Source organism: Malaya genurostris, chromosome 1, assembly GCF_030247185.1.
Source record: "Malaya genurostris strain Urasoe2022 chromosome 1, Malgen_1.1, whole genome shotgun sequence".
Lineage (NCBI taxonomy): Eukaryota > Metazoa > Arthropoda > Insecta > Diptera > Culicidae > Malaya > Malaya genurostris.
In genome coordinates this window covers 17,255,970-17,275,529 of record NC_080570.1, presented here as the reverse complement: position 1 = coordinate 17,275,529, position 19,560 = coordinate 17,255,970, and the positions used below count along the sequence as shown (strand labels likewise).

The following is a 19,560-nucleotide window of genomic DNA, read 5'->3' as shown; positions in this document are numbered from 1 at the left end:
CATCCTCTTCCGCAGGCACGGACACCATTAAACGTGGAGCCTCACCCGCCTCGGTTAAGTTTAAAGAATCCAGTAGTAGCTACTCGCTTAAATCCGACACCAGCCGCATCCTGAGCAGCACCAGCAGTCTAGCGAAGAAGTATGCCAGTAGCACCAATGGCGCCGAACCTGTTTCCAACGGTGGTTCCACAACGTACGAACAATCTCCCGCCGTGTCGTCCCACCAGTCACTGCTAGGCAACGGAACCAACGGTGTTCGGAAACGGGAAACGGGCAACGGCATTGGCCCCAGCATCATCAGTAGCAGCAGCAGCAGCAACAACAATAATGGACCAAATATCTCCTCATCATCTGATCTACAGTATCCATCCAGAAGTGTTCTTTTCACATCGGATAGCCTGTCAACCACATCGACGTCACCGCAGCCAACGGCAGTGGCGACGACATCGTACGGAAAGGTTGCCACCGTCCCCTCGTTATCGTCCTCGGCGGTTCCAGCGGTTCCGGCTTCCTCCCTCGATGTCGTCACATTTAGTTTAGACGAAAAGAACAATCTCGTGGTATCGCCGTCGCCTTCGTCCGCATCGGAGTCTTCGCACCATTCTTCGAACTCATCATTGCGGGAACGATCACCCCAGCCATCGCCATCACCTCTGAAACGACAGGATCCGGTAGAACGGGCGGACAGTGCTGGCCCAACAAGTGCGGCAAGTTCAACTGGTTTCATCTCCTCGCTAAGAAGTCAAACCCTCGGCAGCTATCAGTTTCCATCGAGCAGTCTGAAGTTATCCAGTCAGCAGAGTACGGATCCGGCAACCGGAGACGATGGTAGCACTTCGTCGTTGCTTCGCAAACTCACTTCGTCACTGTCGAGATCGATCACCAGCAATACAGGCACTTTACCATTATCGTTAGGTAGGCAAGGCGCGAGTAGTTCATTATACCAGCAAGACTTTTCCGGTAGCGGAAACATCAGCAACAGCAGCAGCAGCAGTAGTGGTAAGCCAACGAGTGCTTCTCTCAATTATACAAGTTCGGGGGATAATGTCCTGGCTGATAGTACAGTCACGACGGCTGCCGCAGTCAGTAGTATGAGTATCTACGGAACGCTTCCGAAGAATTCTTCGGTTTATTCGTACGGTGGTACATCCTCTAGTCTGCTGACGGGAACGTCTAGCTCGTACGGTATAAGCGATCGATTTCGGGCACTGACCGGTGCCTCCTTGGAGGGTTCCAGTGGATTAGGATCCAGTATGACCGGAACTACGGCAAGCTCCGGTGCAGACAGTGGAGCAGGCTCCAGTTCTGTCGATCTAGGAGCAAGTGGGTACGACTACGAGTCATCCGGATTCTCATCCACTGGACTAACCTCCTCGTACGGTACCACGGCATCCTCGGGATCGATGACCACTTCGGCAACTTCCGGGCTTTCTTCGTCGTATTTCAGCACCGGCAGTGGAACCAGTCCGTTCAGTACCGCTGCAAGTGGGCTGGGTGAAACCGGTCCTCCTCCTTCGACATATCGAGTGCAATATTCGTCGACGAATCCATTCCTACCGAGCTACAATCCACCGAGCGACAACGGCAGCGGAACTCACGGTATTACCGGTCGCAACGGTGGGCTTAAATCGTCGGACGAAGATGATTCGTTCGATATGAAGTAAAATCGGCAGTATTATACTAGTAGGAACGTAGTTGGCAATGAGATTTTCCAGAGGTTGCCAGAGCAACCTTAGTAGAAGCGAACTGAAACGGAGACATAATGATTCGCAATCAAGTTTAGGTTTTGAACGAGAAGTATTTCCGGAAATATTACCGCAACAATCAAACAAACGAAACTCCCAGTCTTATTGTTTATCAGGCCGATAGTTTTTGAGAATTTTTTGCTATTGTTTTGACAACTTACAACGTACGTACGAGCGGACGCGTGTTTTCACGCGTTCGATCAACATTCGCAGGTCATCCGAAACCCTATCAGCTATACAGTGCTTCATGTTTGTACCCATTACCCCTCGTATTGACCTGGCGAATTTGAACCAGTAAAAAGCAACTTTTAGAAAACAATGATAAACCAACAATTGTTAGAATTATTATTAAACGTGCATTCGATACGCTTTACTTGTCATCTGAGTAATGAGAGAAATAACGACTTGCTTAAATGTTCTCATAACCAAACGAAACCGGGAAAATGCAACAATTTTCTCACTCATAACCACACAACTAAACAGTATATACAACCTCAAGAATTTAGCAAACCATTTAAATCAAGGACAGGAATCTAAATCTAGGAAAAAAAAATTTGAGTAAAAGCAAAATACAACCAAATACAATAAGACGAAAGAAACAAGACTTACTTATACATTGGGCCCCTCGGCGGGTCCTTCACACCAACACAAAGGTGAAACCAAACAAAGAAAAAAAAAGAAATGAAACGAAGCAACAACAAATAAACAACATTTACAGTCAGTCACATTCGTATTCGTAGGCGTAGAACGGTGTCAAATCAGAAGCTTTTAGAACTGTGGATTTCCGTTGGTTTTTTTCTAACCTAGTTTACTAATCATAATTGAACAAATTTCTCGAATTTTCAAAATCTAAAAAAATATTCATCAATTAAACGATCCGGAAGAAAAAAAAATACAAACCACTACACGTGCAAATTTAGCACTCACACATTAACCGTTTATAGTATTCTTGTAGCCCGAAGCAATCAAGTATCATTACTGATCCCTAATCGTTCCTCAATCCCAAACTCCAAACTCCCTTTTTCAAACGAAACTCAATCAAACAGCTTCAGGCTAGTTAAGCTATCCTTAAACGAAATAAAAATAACACACCCCAATTCCATTCATCAATATTTAGCACAATTTCATACGAGTAACAGAAACACATCATTCCAGAATCGTTCATAATCAGTGTACCCAAGAACCAAGTAAATTAAATAAGACAACAACAACAAAAACTCTAGAAAATCTTTTAATCGCATACTTAACGAAAAGCAGGTTAATTTGTTGAACAGAAATAAAGAAAAAACGATCATTAAAAAATAAAACAAGGACAACACGCCTTACGTAGCAAACGAAAAAAAAGAAGTAAATCGGAAGATAAACAGAGAAAGAGCTTCCGCTCTCTTACCGGCTTGTGTCAGCTTGTAAATAGGATAGGGAAAATAAAAATCGAACTATTCACGGTACTGACCGGCGAAGGCGTACTAATCACGAAGGGCGTGGATTCGGCCGGGATGGATGGGATCCTATCTTATATATTATTCTATACGCACTTTGTGGTCAAATATTTAGCTGGAACGTTTCGACGGTGACTGCATTTCCAATTTCCTCACAATTTGACAGTCGCACAGTGGTTCGAATCAATAAAAACGTGGACATAAATCAGTAGCTGCCAAACCGTTCTTTTAATGCATATAGTTGCTTTGAAGAAATTATTTACAAATATATACCGCGTAATTTGATCCTATCATTAATTGTTCATGGCCTACTTTGACAAAAAATGTAACCATAACTTTTTTTTCTGAAGAGATAGAAATTTTTTTTTTCTACAAAGTTTTAGAACTATTAAAAATAATTTACTTTGTCAAATATACCAAAAGTCTAGGTCGCACCGTTTCGGATATACAAAGCGTTTTTATGGCAACCCCCTTAAAATCAGTTTTTTATTCATAAATTGTTTCAAATTATTTTGTTATGGATACTTTGTTTGGAATAATTGTAGAATTTATAAAATCGCATATTTTTGTTGAAGATAGTGCATAGGTTTGTTCTTTCCTGGCAAAGTTATGCAACATTTTACCTTTTTTTTACCTAGGATAAAACCTTGCACCGAAGCGAAATATGCAACTTTATGCAGCTGATGTTTACAAAATTTGTAGGCAAAGATGTGCCCAATATCATGAAAAAAAATCTAAGTGGAACTCGGTGGAACTTTTTTTTTAGGTCTTTTCAAAGTTAGTTTTAATTACTGAATTATGGCAACCCCCTTAAAACTAGTTTTCTAGTCATAACTTGTTTCGTGTTATTTTTTTATGCATGCTTCGTTTGGAATAATTGTAGAAAATATAGAATTTCATAATTTTGTAGAAGCTAATGCATAAGTTTATTCTTTTCTGGAAAATTTATGCATAATTTCACCTTTTTTTACCTAGGAAACCTTGTACCGAAGCGAAATATGCAACTTAATGCAGCAAACTTTTATAATACTTATAGGAGAACATGTACCTTATCAAATTTATTTTCCAATGAGAATATCTTGAGTAATATTCGTGTGACTCATTTTCACTATGGCCATGCTGAAACCATGAATGGTTAAGAAACACAGGGCGCACAATAGTCCAAAACTGGAAAAAGACGGTCACAAGTCTGTACAGACTTTCACTGATTTTCAAGAGCTATCGTGTCTTCGAAGAAGTTTTACAAAATTATATAACGCTTCTTTTGAAAGTAGCAATTTTTGTTAAGGGGGTAGTACCGATTTCGAAAAAAAAATAATTTTGTTTTTGACGAAAATTTTTTTTTTCTATCTCATTTCAAAGAAAAAAAACATTTCAAGTATTTTTGCTGAAGATATGAATAATACAAAAAAAATTTTTTTTTGAAATATTCGCTTTATTTTAAACAGTTTTTTTGGATTTGCCTACGTAGAATTTATCTCTATTACCTAAGTATCTACTACAAAGTTAGCATTTAAATGAGTAACTTTTCCCAATACTTTTCACAACCTAATCAATCAACTAGGTAGTTAATGTTACCTAATAAATCATTACAATATGTCACTTAGTCGCATTGCATTCGATCAATCAGTATCAGTCACGCTATCGTCCGAGTTTTCCGTATCGCTAATTTCTTGTTCTGCTGTAAGTTCTAGCATATCAATTGCTTCCAGTGACAATTTCTTTCCAGTTTTGATAGGTTTGTAACAAATATTCGAAATCAGTGGGTCAGACGGTACTAGGAGTCTACAAAAAACATCTGTCATCGTTTTTTCACGGCTGTTTTTCCTCGTGCCCAAGTTTGGATTTTTTTTATTTATTTATTAATTTTTAACTTTTTTCATTCAATAAACTATAAAGGTTGTTTTATGAAATCGCTTATTTGAAACCTAAGAAAAAACCGTACATTCATGCCTTGGACGAATTTTTGTATCTTTGTTATATTTTACAGGCTGTTGAAAAAAGGCTTTGTGAGAAATACCCCATGGATTATTACTATATATGCTACGCACGTATGCAAATATATGAAAGATATTTCTATACTATTTCCGACTACCAGTCTGGACGCGCGTAAACAAGCATAAACAAGTTCATGCTTGCACGCGCAACTTAAGCAAATTGTTGCGATTTTTATTTTGTTACTTTTTACAAATGACAATATTAGAATAAATCTAAGTGGAACTAGATGCAATTTAAGGCCTTTTCAAATTTAGTTTTAATTATTGAAAATCCGAAAAATATCAAAACTTCAACACATATTTAAAAAATGGAAAAATGTTTTCTAGACAAAATATGATAAAGTATTGTTAAAGTACAAACCTTTACGAAGACATTTCATGTTTAAACGTGTAAATAAATTGACTTATCGCGAAGCAACACGATTTTTAAGACGAGATGTTGATCGGGCGACGCTCACTGCAAAAGTGAGTTACAGAAATAGCAGACGCGTGACGCCCTCTGTTTCTTAACCATTCATGGTTTCAGCATGGCCATAGTGAAAATGAGTCACACGAAGAGTACTCAAGATATTCTCATTGGAAAATAAATTGGATAAGCTACATGTTCTCCTATAAGTATTATTAAAGTTTGCTGCATTAAGTTGCATATTTCGCTTCGGTACAAGGTTTCCTAGGTAAAAAAAGGTGAAATTATGCATAAATTTTCCAGAAAAGAATAAACTTATGCATTAGCTTCTACAAAATTATGAAATTCTATATTTTCTACAATTATTCCAAACGAAGCATGCATAAAAAAATAACACGAAACAAGTTATGACTAGAAAACTAGTTTTAAGGGGGTTGCCATAATTCAGTAAATAAAACTAACTTTGAAAAGACCTAAAAAAAAAGTTCCACCGAGTTCCACTTAGATTTTTTTTCATGATATTGGGCACATCTTTTCCTACAAATTTTGTAAACATCAGCTGCATAAAGTTGCATATTTCGCTTCGGTGCAAGGTTTTATCCTAGGTAAAAAAAAGGTAAAATGTTGCATAACTTTGCCAGGAAAGAACAAACCTATGCACTATCTTCAACAAAAATATGCGATTTTATAAATTCTACAATTATTCCAAACGAGTATGCATAACAAAATAACTCGAAACAATTTATGAATAAAAAACTGATTTTAAGGGGGTTGCCATAAAAACGCTTTGTATATCCGAAACGGTGCGACCTAGACTTTTGGTATATTTGACAAAGTAAATTATTTTTAATAGTTCTAAAAAAAATTTCTATCTCTTCAGAAAAAAAAGTTATGGTTACATTTTTTGTCAAAGTAGGCCATGAACAATTAATGATAGGATCAAATTACGCGGTATATATTTGTAAATAATTTCTTCAAAGCAACTATATGCATTAAAAGAACGGTTTGGCAGCTACTGATTTATGTCCACGTTTTTATTGATTCGAACCACTGTGAGTCGGTTTGAAGCTTCCCCAATCTTGTTTCCTGCTACCGTGGATTTTGCTGTCAGAATTCGTTGTCACAGCAACCATTGTTGCCATAGAATAACTTTGAAAAAAATACAAGGGTGGCTTCGATGGTAATCAATTGCATTGTGGAGTTGTTACTAGAAACAGACGTTTACCAAATACAAATAATAATACCCCTAAGTCCCATACAAACGAACCGCCAATGTTTGGTTCACAGCATGAACAAGTAAGCCTTGCAAATATCTCCCTTTCATTGCGATAGTTTGAAATTGTGTAAGAAGATCGTTTCTGGCAACGCTTTATGCTAGTTGCTACGGTGCAAAACAAACTTGTTTGCCTATGTTTATCGTTGCTGTATTCAACTGCAACAATCAGTCTTAATATCACCGGCACTAGCACAAAAGATGAAAAATGAACACAAACACCCACGAATCTACAAATATCAATACAATCGAATATACAATCCGCTAGTACCATTCTAGATTATTGTTTAACTTACATTTTGCTTGTGATCTTGATTATCAGATAAAAACTGTTTGTTTATTTATTTTTCACTATAATAAACAGTAACTATGGTGAACTTGTTCTTACCCTTCAGTGTTGCTAGTTTTATAGAAAACTCGTCAAAGTACATTGTCACTCTGACAGTGTGTCATGACAGTCACCCTTATTCTGAATAACGACGTATCGTTTTGGCATTAAAAATGCCTTACTCTTCACTATATGGGGCCGGGTGTCAATTAAAAGTTTCAAAAATAGTCGCGTAACCTTTTTGTGTCATAATTTTGAACGTTAATAACTCGGTCATTTGTTGATGGATTGTTATAATTTAACAACCAATCGATTCGGAAACTTTTAACTTAAACATGTATGACGACGTCTTTTCAATAATTCAATAGCATACTATTGAAAAAATGGTTGGAATCGACCTATGTTTTCATCTACCAATCCCTGTTGTACAAAATGACGTCAACTTTTTGTTCGGCATAGGAGGCTTTGCGTCATGCATAAAAACACCGTATCGTTATGCGTAGTACGAAGAGAAATCTATAAATATAGGCTGCACAAAATTTCTTTGCCTAGTTGATGTTCGACTGTGAATGAAACAAGTAGCTCGTCCAGTGAGCTGATGACTGGATTGTATATGCGTTCACTTACTGGATTGTCGCTTTTGCATTATGTGTTGGTGAAATTTCCTGTTGTCTGCGCAGCACCATGTTCGCTTGAGTATCTTATATTTCATTTAGCTCTTGAAGAACCGAATCAGCGTGGTTACCGATTCTTTTGAAATATCCCATGTATTTAGCAAATTTTTGGTCGATTTTGCCATTAAAAATGCCTTACACTTCGCTTTCCGAGGCTGGGTGTCAATTTAAAACATGCAAGACTAATCGCGTAACATTTTTCTGTCATAATTTTGAACGCTTATAACTCAGTCATTTGTTGATGGTTTAATATAATTCAACAACCAATCGATTCGGAAACATTTAACTTAAATTTATGAGATAATCTCATTTGAATATTTCAATTGCATACCATTGAAAAATTGGTTTGAATTAAGTATTTTATTTTGGTTCTCTGGTAACTATCAGGCTAATTTAGAATTATCGGCGATTGATTTTTCGGATCTAATTTGCAGCGCTTGTTCCTCGAGGATTTGTTAATGGATTTTCCTCATTTAAATGATTCCAAAGCTTCAATATTGTAAGCTTAAAAATGTTTTCATTTTTCAACGGATCGGTTTGCATACTTAAATCTCCATTCCCATACGAACAAAACGTGACAATGTGACTGAACAAGTTGTTGTCCCACCAGGAATTAAACGCTTCAAAAGATTCAAAATTGAATTCTGAAACTTATCTAAAAGCGGTCTCCTCGGTTTAGTAGTATAATTGAGTTCCACAGGCTCACATATACAGTACAATTAAATGCAATATCATATAGTATCAAAGATAAACTCAAGGTAAGTTTACCTGCGTTTTTACATGTATCGTTTGAATAGGAACCCTCGTAGAATTTGGTTAATCGCCAGTGTCAGTTCAATTATTATTTGCTTCAAAACAATAAGAGTCTGATGGCTACACACGTTGTAACTATGACAATGTTCATTCATGTGTTAATAACATCAAGTTACAATATGAACAAAATTCCGGAACGACCATTATTAGGTTAAAACTGGGGGTTAATAAACGATATAAATCAAATTAATAAGTTTGTACGTTTCTCGAAAATTATCATCATAAAATAAAATAGTTTTATTTGTTCAGGTTTAAATCTTTATGTTGTTTGTATCCAAAATTGAGCTTTCAAGTATATTTGAAGTGTTGTGAAGTTTAGTGTATCATCTTCATTATCTTCTTTATTTTTGTATTTATTATGAAGACCCTAGAATCGTTTCATTTTTAATGTTATTGTGCTCGGTTGTGTCTTGAATACAACCCTCTAATTTTTTTCTATCGTATTTCATTCGTATTCCTAATAACGCTAGCAAAATCAAAGGTAGCTGGGATTCGACCGAACCATATTCGATCGAGAAACAAATACGTCGTTATTCAGAATAAGGGCGAGTGTACCGCACGATGCAAAATGTGTCCGTGAAAATTTGTCGAAGCATTCCGTATTATAATTTGTATTTGCTTTTACTCCGATTCTAGCCGGACAATTTATTCTCGCCATTGAACTGCACAGCAAAAAGTTATGAAATTTACAGGCGACGCAAATCGACATTCAGCACTTACAGACACGTCAGAATGCATTAAATATGTGTTAGATCAATTGTGAAAATGAGTTTTTTTTACGCTCGAATATGTCGGTCTAAAAAGACGCAAATTTGCACGATTTTTTGTAGGTGTGAGGATACAAATCCGGTTTGAAACCGGGTTTTATATCGTTTGATCTTCACTGCAAACATAACTCGAATTTCCTATTGGGAAAAGGCCTCCCCGGATTTTTAGCTGCATTCGAAAGGAATTCTGAAAGGGTATCTAAAAACCTCCTCCGAATATTGGGAAAAAATTCGTAATTCCAAACTTGACCATATATCCAAGCCAAGGCTTGTCCTAAAACTTGTGAATTCAGCCAAACTGATGCACTGACACTCAATACGTTGTTTCGATGTAATAACGTGTAAATTATCTGCAATATTTCTCTGAAATAGAAAACTATTGCATTTGATGTTCAGTACAGTTAAGTCGGTGTAGCTTTTCAAAGTATTTCGAGTTGCAGTTTGCGACCGAAACTATATGATTCACACTACATATGCCTACCATTATGGGTGACGGATGATTTGACCACGTTCAAAAATTTCGCCAAATTGGCGAAATTGGGAGTAGTTTGAAATTTAGCGATACGCGAGCCAAATTATGGTGCCTAGCTCCAGTGGCTTCAATGGTGTTTTTCCACCACTGAAAAACAAATGTTTAATTCAAAACGGTAGGTAACTACTGTCAAACCGTTTGTTTGAAGCTAATTTAGAACCTAGTTTTAACGTTGTTGAACTGAAAATCGAGTCAGTTTCGAACCTGGTTTTTATATCAGGTTTGTTCAAACCCCCGTTGCTAAGTGCGAAACCAACACAGTTTCGTGAAAATTGTTTGTTTGTTGGAACTGCCCTGGGTGAGTTTCAGTTTTCTCAAGCGAAAACGACATTAGTAAATTTTTGTCTTTTTAGACCGACATTTTCGAGCGTCAAAAATAGCACATTTTAACAGATGATTTAACGAGTCATTCGTTCTGATAAAAGTTTGAAGTGTTTAAACATGCTATTTTACGTGACTGCGTGAAAGGCGTGATATTTAGATTTGCCTGTCCTTTAAATTTGAAAATTGGAATGGAAAATGTATAATGGTTTTTATTAACACTATTTCAATCAATGTTTCCGGGAATTGTACAAAAATAATTTACTAAAAAGTCTGCATTTGGTCACACGAGCTGATTTTCATACGAACCATCTTTGAATAGACAATAGTCTTAGGGAGCAAATTTGGGCGAATAAAGTGGATGAGCGATCTTTAAATTATCTTGTGAACAAACAACTTTCTGTTCAAATGACAGGGAAAGTATTGCTTCGCAGTGATTTCAGCTTGCGCAGCAATACTTTCCCTGTCGAAGGTTTCTCCCTTTTTCGTGGCAGCTCACGAAAAGTATGATAAAACAATCCCAGAAAGATTTTTTTTTAGGATTTACCATGACTGAGTGAAAACATATATTGAAGAAGCCAAATGAATGAGAAATTCACAGCAAAGATAAAGAATGACGCAATTTTACATACAAAATTTTGACAGCTGCCGGAATCTTGTCAGACTTCTGCCGGCTGCCAGCTTTTTTTTACAAGCGGGAGTTACATGTATTTCCGAATTGGCAAGATTCTCAAACTACAGGAATATCTCTTTGAGTGACCAAATAAAGCAAATTTACTGCTAAGTTTTAGGAAGCTTGACATTTGCACTGAAAATCATTTTTACCTATTTTTTAGGTGAAATCACTCATTGCCGAGCTCTTCTATAAGCTACCCAAAATTAGGTCGTTATCTACTCAAACTTTGAGTTGATCGTAAAAAAATGGGTAGCGTGCTTTGTTATGGCATAACACTTTGGGTCATCACTCGTTACCTAAAATTGAGGAGATGCACTTTAGTTAATTTTGTATAGGTTTTGACCCAAAATTAGGTAGCGGCTGGTAAGAGTGTAGTAATAAAAATTTTTCAAGAGTTTCAAGAAGTGATCAAGTACACTGATATTCTGAAAGATATCCACCATAACAAATTTAAATACAACCGGATTCAGGTTTCTGAACTGATCGAATCTAAAAAAATCTGATTCCTGATGAATGTAATTGTAACAAAAATTCCAAAAAATATTCTCTAGAAAGCACGAAATTTCCGGTAATTTTATACACCCCAAGACATCTTCTTGCACTACACAGGTAGCCCAACTCAACGAAAGGTCGCCGACTCAAAAAGTACTGTGGTTTAATTTAATGATACGGATTGGTCTAGCATCCGTCAAAACCAGGTAATGCGTCGACTATTTGATTGTCTTTCAAAAATTGTTTTCGAGAAAAAATACACTCAAAAATGAAACAGATATCGTTAAAATTTCTCTATTTTAATTGTACTATTTTTCACTCACACTTCCCTCCTTTCGCCAAAAAAAATTTAAACTTCATGATTGTCGGAATCAGAATCAGTAGAATTTAATTGCCGTTTTTGTTTCCGATTTTCGTTTTACTAACCATTCTACTAAGACGATCAAGCAAAGAAACTACTCAGACGTGATTGCCAAAAAAATTAAATGATCACCAAAGAAGCTACTCGAAAATTGGTTGTATATCACTTCATGCAATATTCACACGTACCTAACTCTGGTCTCTCTTCAAATGTCGAATTCACACGTACCAAGCGACGACTGCGATGAGACACCTAGTATTGACAGCGCACTAAGAAAATTCAAGTCAGTAAATGTTTGGGTAGAAACCTAACTATCCGGAGGTGTTTGATAGATGCACATTGATTACATTGTTTTTTAATTGAGATATGTTCTACCAATGGGTAATGTGCTGTTCATCGCAATTAAGAGGGACATTCGGACATTGAGAGCACCCATTAGTTCGGATGTTTTACGGCACAGGCCAATACAAACTAGAATATCGTTCAACCAAAAAACCTATATCCCTGTTTAAATGGAGTTAATGGCCCTTATTATCGGTATCACTTCACGGTGAAAATCGAGTGAAGTGAATTCAGGTCCTTATTACGGAAGCCCCGCTTCAGAGACAAAAGTAATTACTTGGATGAACTTGATGTCATTATGAAGAAATATAGAAAAAAAAACAGAACAAAGTTATTTCCTGTAAGATAAATGCCTGTACGCATCGTAGAATTCTAAATTTCAACCTGCATCAAACCAACAAAATTATTGTTGGAAACCGAGATATTGCAGCTTCAAACAAAATTGGCTTACTTTGAACCAGAATATGGTTGTTGCCAAACAAATGTTGGTTGTTTCAAAAAAACAAAACATTGGTTGAAGTTTAGAACAAATATTTTTCATGAATTCAGCAACCACAAGTCTGATCCCATGACCGTAAAAATCCGATCCACCATCCATCGCTGAATCCCGGAAATCCACCGCAAACAGGAGTCAAACTCCCGGCTTCCCGGTTCAGTGCCGCGAAGTGTTCGCCCCCTCCCCCTCAGTCGTAGACTATTCACCGTATCACGAATTTGTCAATTTATTCTGTAAATTAATGCTTTCACTTTCAAATGCGCTAGTTAAAGAATGCGAAACTAAGAGCAGCTCGCTGCAATATAACCTATAATTAAAGAAAAAACAACAATCGGACCTTGTACCCAGAATCAGCGAATGCATTTTTAATCCAGAACGTTCAGTTCAGTTCATGCTAGTTAGACTGTTGCTTGTCACATGCTTATTTGTGACAGAGCTGGAGCCCTCCAGTTCTAATCGCATCGTATCGTAGCAGGCGTGCGAGCAGTGTCAGTTTGTTAATTCAGTATCACTCCCGGGGAAAAACTTACGTAACTGTCGCATCGGTGGATGAGATCGCGTAGGAATCGGAGAAATTTTCTATTACTGTAAATAGTTCACGTTCGTTATTCGTTTGTAGTGAAAGAATTAAGCAAAACCAAAAAAGAAACATGTATTTGAAATTACTCGTGTTGACATGAATGCGATTTATTAGTTTATAGAAGAAAGTTAGTATAATTCATCATGAGTCGGGTGAGCTGACGTGACAGATTTAATTTAATGTTCCATTATACTATTAGATGATGAATGAAGAGATTTTTTTCCAAATATACTAGGTATAATCGATAGCTTTTAACTTCTCTTTTAAAGTACGAGGTAGGTTATGTTTCGTTACAGTTTGCATTTCGCGCCTTTAGCGTCCTCCACGGGACCGTTAGAAATTGTTACCGTCGACCTAAACAGGTTGATTTTGGATTTTTTCCCCTAGGATAAAGAAAATCTGTTTATTCTGCCTTCGTCGAATATTGCACTCACTCAGTATAATTGAGCCCACATACGCGCTTAAGCCAAATATGTTATGAATTAAATGAACCGTAAACCTCGTCAGCAACGTAAGCAAAGTGAAAAAAAACAGGAACTGACATCGATTATTAACCGAAGAAAGCCGGAAACCGTCGTCGTCGCAGTGTCTCTCGACGAACCGCCGATCAAATGTGTGTATGGTTCCCCCCCCCCCCTCTCCCTGCAGCGTCTTTACGTTCGTGTGCCTGTATATGTGTGTGTGTGTGTTCTTCGACCCGCATCAGGAAGCGTTACTCTCAGTCAAAATACTCATACTACTGTCATGCCAACAGTCGCCAGTTCATCCCCCCATCGGGCTTGTCGTTATATCACTGTTTCATATCGTAGAAATACATACATACTTACATACATGCAATCTAGAAGCACACCTACATGGAAGAAAACAAGTAAAACAGCAGCAGCATTACACCTAATGCAACATCGAGAACTAACAACCGTACTAGTTGTAAACATTCCGTTCGTTGTTACCCACACATCCACCAGTTACTGCTGCATGTAAGTAAATAAAAAAATAAACGGGAAAACTAACACTTGTAAATCATACGCAGGCACCCATGGATTAGGTTACGTTTAGAGCTCTAGATCTCCAATCGCTTCCCAACCAAAAAAAAAACAAAATCGTACACCCAAACATACTCTAACCGAACAATAGCTATTGTTGCATGGCAAGTAACTCCGTACACGTAACCAGAATTGATGTAACCTATGGAAACCTCTTTCCGTCAAGTGCTATTTTCACCAAGGAAACCATTCATTCATTCATTCATGCATTCAATGATCATCACCACTCAGTAAGGATCCATACACGAGAACTTCCATTTCCGCAGTACGTCCTAGGGGGGTTCGTTTAATTATCATCATGAAATCATCGAACAATCATTAGTTTGAGTCGGGTAATAAATTAGGACACGGTTAGGGCACTACTCTCTGCAAAGTATCTATCGTCTGAAAACAAAAAATGCACAAATTCTGGGCACATGCGTGCCTGCTGCTGTTGACGGTGACAACCTGGTGTGTGGATGGTCCAAGTAAAGCGTTTCCAGCTCGAAAGAATCGGGTTTCATGATATTTCACAAATCTCCAAAGTTCCAGAATGTCCTCGAAGCGTCGGAATTCGATGCGTAGTTCGATAATTAACACGACCTATTAAATCTTAGAAGAAAACATTACAGTTGCATTATTTTCTTTCCAATTCATTTCACTTTCTGCGCAGTTTAACCAAAGATAAATAATAAAGACATGTACGTGCTTATAAATATTATTGAAAATGTGGTTCGTTCCCGGTACCTTCTGAAATGACCGCACTCATCACTTGGTGGAGCGCGAGATTAATTGCATTGTTATCATTCCAACCAAAGTGTGCCATAAAATCTCAATACATACAAATGAGCTACCGAATCGAAAGAGTACTCACGGTTTGACATTTGCTTTATGAATGTATGAAGGGAACTCAGCAGTGCAATCAATTTATCACCATTGGTGCCAGTTTTACGAAGGACCGTAGATGTGCGCCAAAAAAAGATCGTGACTGTCATGTCTGGAAATTCGTTTGTGACCAAACCATCCGAAAATTCTCTTCAACGTAGTTTTCTATGGATTGGTTTTTTGGCCGTCAACATAGAAGTCAGGCAGCACTGAAATGAAGCTTCCCAATAAAAAAAAATCCTCACCCAATTATCTCCCAGACTAAATCGGGTTTGGTCGTGTGAATCTACCGACTTTAAAACAAATGATTTTTTATGAATTGTTGTATTTCATTATTCAAATTCAAATTGACGAAACCGGTTGATTAATCTATCTACAACAACGTTGCTAAATTTCGTCGGCAGTACCGTCGGTCAAAATCAGTCATAGTGCACATTTTGTGAACTGGTAATTTTTCTTATTGGGTTACCAATCACCGGGTTGTCATCGTCAAAACTTGTCATTTGAAATATTTCACGAAACATTTCACGTCATTTTGGTCATTCGGGTCCGCAAACAAAGCAACCGAGTTTTCAGTCAAACTAACATACATTTCTACAACAACAAAAAGCATTGAAAAAATCATCATCAGAGTAACGCTACCAGCACGAATAACAGTAGGTATAAAATTCATTGTTTTTTTGTTCTGTGCATTGCTAGAGCAAAGCTAAGAATGGTAAACATACACACAAACAATTGCGATTTAGAACATGAAGCATATCACACGATGGACATCACGCAACTAAGTGAAACTGAAGAGTAACTATGTGAGTGAGGGAGACAGAAAGAAAGAACGATAAATAGGAAGCACCTTAACACGCAAACATGCTCATCCGAATGTCAGCCACACATGCACACTCATGCATACGAACAAAACAATCGCGCGTGAAGGAAATTAAGGTGAATCTAAGAAGAATGAGAACAAAAATACATTTAAAAAGTAAACAAATATTTTTTGATATAAATTTACAATCTCTTTAAGCCACCCTCAGCAAGATTGTGGGGGAAAATGCGCTAGCCGCAGTTTTTTTTTTGTTTTGTTCGGTTCTGTCCTACTTTTAGGCAATACTACTGAGAAGGTATTAATTTAGCCACTAAAACTGTTTTGCGATGTCAGCAGAACAAAATTAAACCAAAAAAATAAAAAAATAAATACACAAACATCCGACGAACTGTGAAAAGCTTTTGCTCTATCTTTTAACAACCGCTTGCATTGTTTACAAGGCATGAGGGAAAACGACGTGTCCCATCTGAAAACAATCGAACCAAAGCCAGCAGACAGACATTCTTCTGGAAGCGTAACGCATTTCAATTGTAAGGCTTTTTCCTATAACAAAAACCAAAAAAAAATTAGTTACTAACTGTTAAGACCGACGCAGTAAGCTTACTTTAGTTTTTGATATCAAATTCTTACTATTGTTTTTTAATTTTTTAACGTAATAACTAAAGCTCACCTGATCTCACACATACACACAAACACACAGGATCTGTGTTTTTTTTTCGGTGAGAGACACTGCGTCAGAAAACAAAGCGATAACGAAGGGTAGTAGAACAAAAGAAATAGCATACAACACAACAAGTATTAATTGTAATGATTGAATGGAAGTTAATGGTACACGAGTAGCTGTATTTAAACAGATTTAAACAAACAAAAAAAATAAGTGAATGAAAGTTTTATATATGTTGAAACCCAAAAAAAACTCGTTGAGGTAGCCTATTATTAGTAAATTTTAACTTGAATAAAGTAAACAATCAGTTCTGAAACTAGAATGAGAGATGGGTATGATAGGCACATAAATGCGTACATACACACACACATACACGTTTTAGTGTTCACAATTTGTTTTTTTTTTGTATTAACACTGCAGCACCGTATTGGTTGGCATTTCTGTTTTGTGGCTTAAATAAGTGAATGAAAAACGAGGAAGAAATGTGTATTAAAGTAACCTCACCACGTTTATGAAAAAACACACATACAAACACACACACACACAACAGCAAACCACTAGCTTTTGATACCGTAGCAAATACGCGAGCAGCGCTTTCGTCCCTAGCTGAAGCCCCAATGTCAGTCAATGCCGTTTTATGTTCGGTATTTCCATCATAGTAGGCCAGTTCGGACATGTATTTCTATTTCTGCTCGCGTGACAGTTGTTTGGTTTTGTTTTGTTTTGTTCACGTTTTGAATCGGATTCCCATGGCAACCGAACAGCAAAGTGTTTGTTTCGGTAAACTGGTAAAACATAGAAGGAGAGAAACGTGGTTCAAGAATTACTAATGGAATTAAATGAAATTAATATTGTCACTGCAATATAAACCCAACTAAATAGAAACAATTTGTAATCGCAGAGAGAGAGAGAGAACACAAAATCGCTAGAATAAAAAAATTGCAAAATCACTGAATATACACAAACAATTAATCACTAGGAAAACGTCAAACGCCCTGTTAGAAAAGTGGAACAAGTTGACCCCCGTCAGAGACGAAAAAAACGGAAGCGTTTTTTCTCATTTGACAATTCGATCGTGTAACAGCATCCTTCGTGTAGTTGTAATTGAAAAAAAAATCAAAAAACTAATTGTTGATCCTCTGCAAGTCTTAATACAAAGAAAAAGAAGCAACTAATTCTTTTCTAATTGTTTCTGTTTGTTCCAAAAGAAAATGTGAAATATTTACTACAGAACGCGTCATTCATTGTTGATTATTTATTCGAACAGAAAAAAACCTAAAGAAAATCAAACAACCTTCCCAATTTTTAGTCCTTCTAGTCCGAAGAATAATAAAAACGAACGAAAAAAAAATAGTGTAATGTAATCATGCAAAAAAAAACTAACATTCATAGCGAAACGAGTTTCATCATCGTATATAGAAAAAAAAAATAGCGAAACAACTACCACACGAAATAAACGTAAGAATAGTGAAAATAATTTCCAATGTCTAAATCCCTTGATTTCTTCGACTCTATTCAATACTACACACTCTCAGCCTCCATCGCTCCTTGTACGAACTATAACTGAACTTTTCTTACTTTCGCACTAACACAAATAGAGGGAGAAAACGAGAGATAGGAAAAGAGAAAGAGAGAAAGAGTCACACAAACAGCATGACGTAAGACGTTCGCCCGGCTTATGGCATTAGACTAAACAGAACAAACCAAAACAGAGACCGTGTACTGGGTTCTGTATTATCCGATACGGTTTATTTAAATAGTAGGCGGCGAGCAGCAGCAACGCTGGATGTCAAATATTTCTAACCTATAGAGTAACATCAATATCAGACAGTCAATCAACAAAGTACGTACACGTAAAATGAATCATTGATGTTACTCACAGTGTTTGAAATACTCACACCTACAAGTAAATAAAACTGTTCAAAACGAATGCGAGAATAAGCAGACGAAGAAGAAGGAGAAATAGAAGCATAAATTGCCATCACTGCCACAATATTTGAAACAAAAGAGCTAAGTGTTAAACGTAATCAGATAGAATCAGAAATGGTACGAAGCCGAAGTAGTCATAGAGCTAATAGTGAAACATTTTAACCAACACCTGCGAACCGGAAGCGAAACGTCATCTCTCTCCCCTATTAGTAGGGCGAACGTGTATCCGTGCGAAACCAACAAAAAAAATGGCTCCATAGTGGATTAATTCTGTATAAATAATGTAAAATGTAGCAACAGCAGCAACTGAAAACAGCTGCAAACAGAAAACACACTCACACATGCATACATTCCTTCCTGTAAACAAGGGATACATTCGCAGTCGCACACATGCATCATCTCTCACGTACACTACTGTGCAACTCACAGTACAGCACAGCACAGCATTGCACAGACTCATAGATGGCACATAGAAGCAGTCTGCATAGAGCATACATTTCAAAGCAGTGCAAATACACATCCACCAGAGTCTCGAAGGTCACCAAACAAATGAAACAATGGCACGGTTTTGGTGACGGTAACAAAACCAAACACACAGAAAATCCTGCAATGAAAAAACAACGCGAAACAAAACAACAACAACAAAAAAACAGAAGAAGAATATCCAAGGGGAAATGGGATGCAAATAAACGCAGAAAAAAAAACAAGAAAAGAATAGTCAAACACTGCGACACGGAAAGATTGATAAAAAGGAAGAAAAAAAATCTACTAATAATTATTATAAAGTAAATAATGCATAAATATTAAAAATATGAATAATGATATGTTATGAATATATTATATATATGAATATATACATGATAAATATTAAAATAGTGATGAATCGTCACGTACCGTTCGATATCACAAAAGCCTTGATGCAGTTTTTTTCGAGTTGGGCTTTTCCAGCAGTTTTTTTAGAGTAGGTTATATTTCGCGCTGTTCTGTTCAAGATG

General features: G+C 36.9%; 1 protein-coding gene across 2 annotated transcripts in view; it reads left to right on the top strand.

Moving 5' to 3' along the window:
- LOC131433731 (rho GTPase-activating protein 100F) overlaps positions 1-19,438 on the top strand; it is a 116,024-nt gene extending 96,586 nt beyond the window's left edge. For both annotated transcript variants that reach the window (XM_058600306.1, XM_058600314.1), the window contains exon 14: positions 16-19,438. In XM_058600306.1, coding sequence (XP_058456289.1) covers positions 16-1,664 — 1,649 coding nt within the window. In that variant the 3' untranslated portion in view covers positions 1,665-19,438. The remainder of the gene's footprint in view (positions 1-15) is intronic.
- The last annotated feature ends 122 nt before the right edge of the window (positions 19,439-19,560 follow it).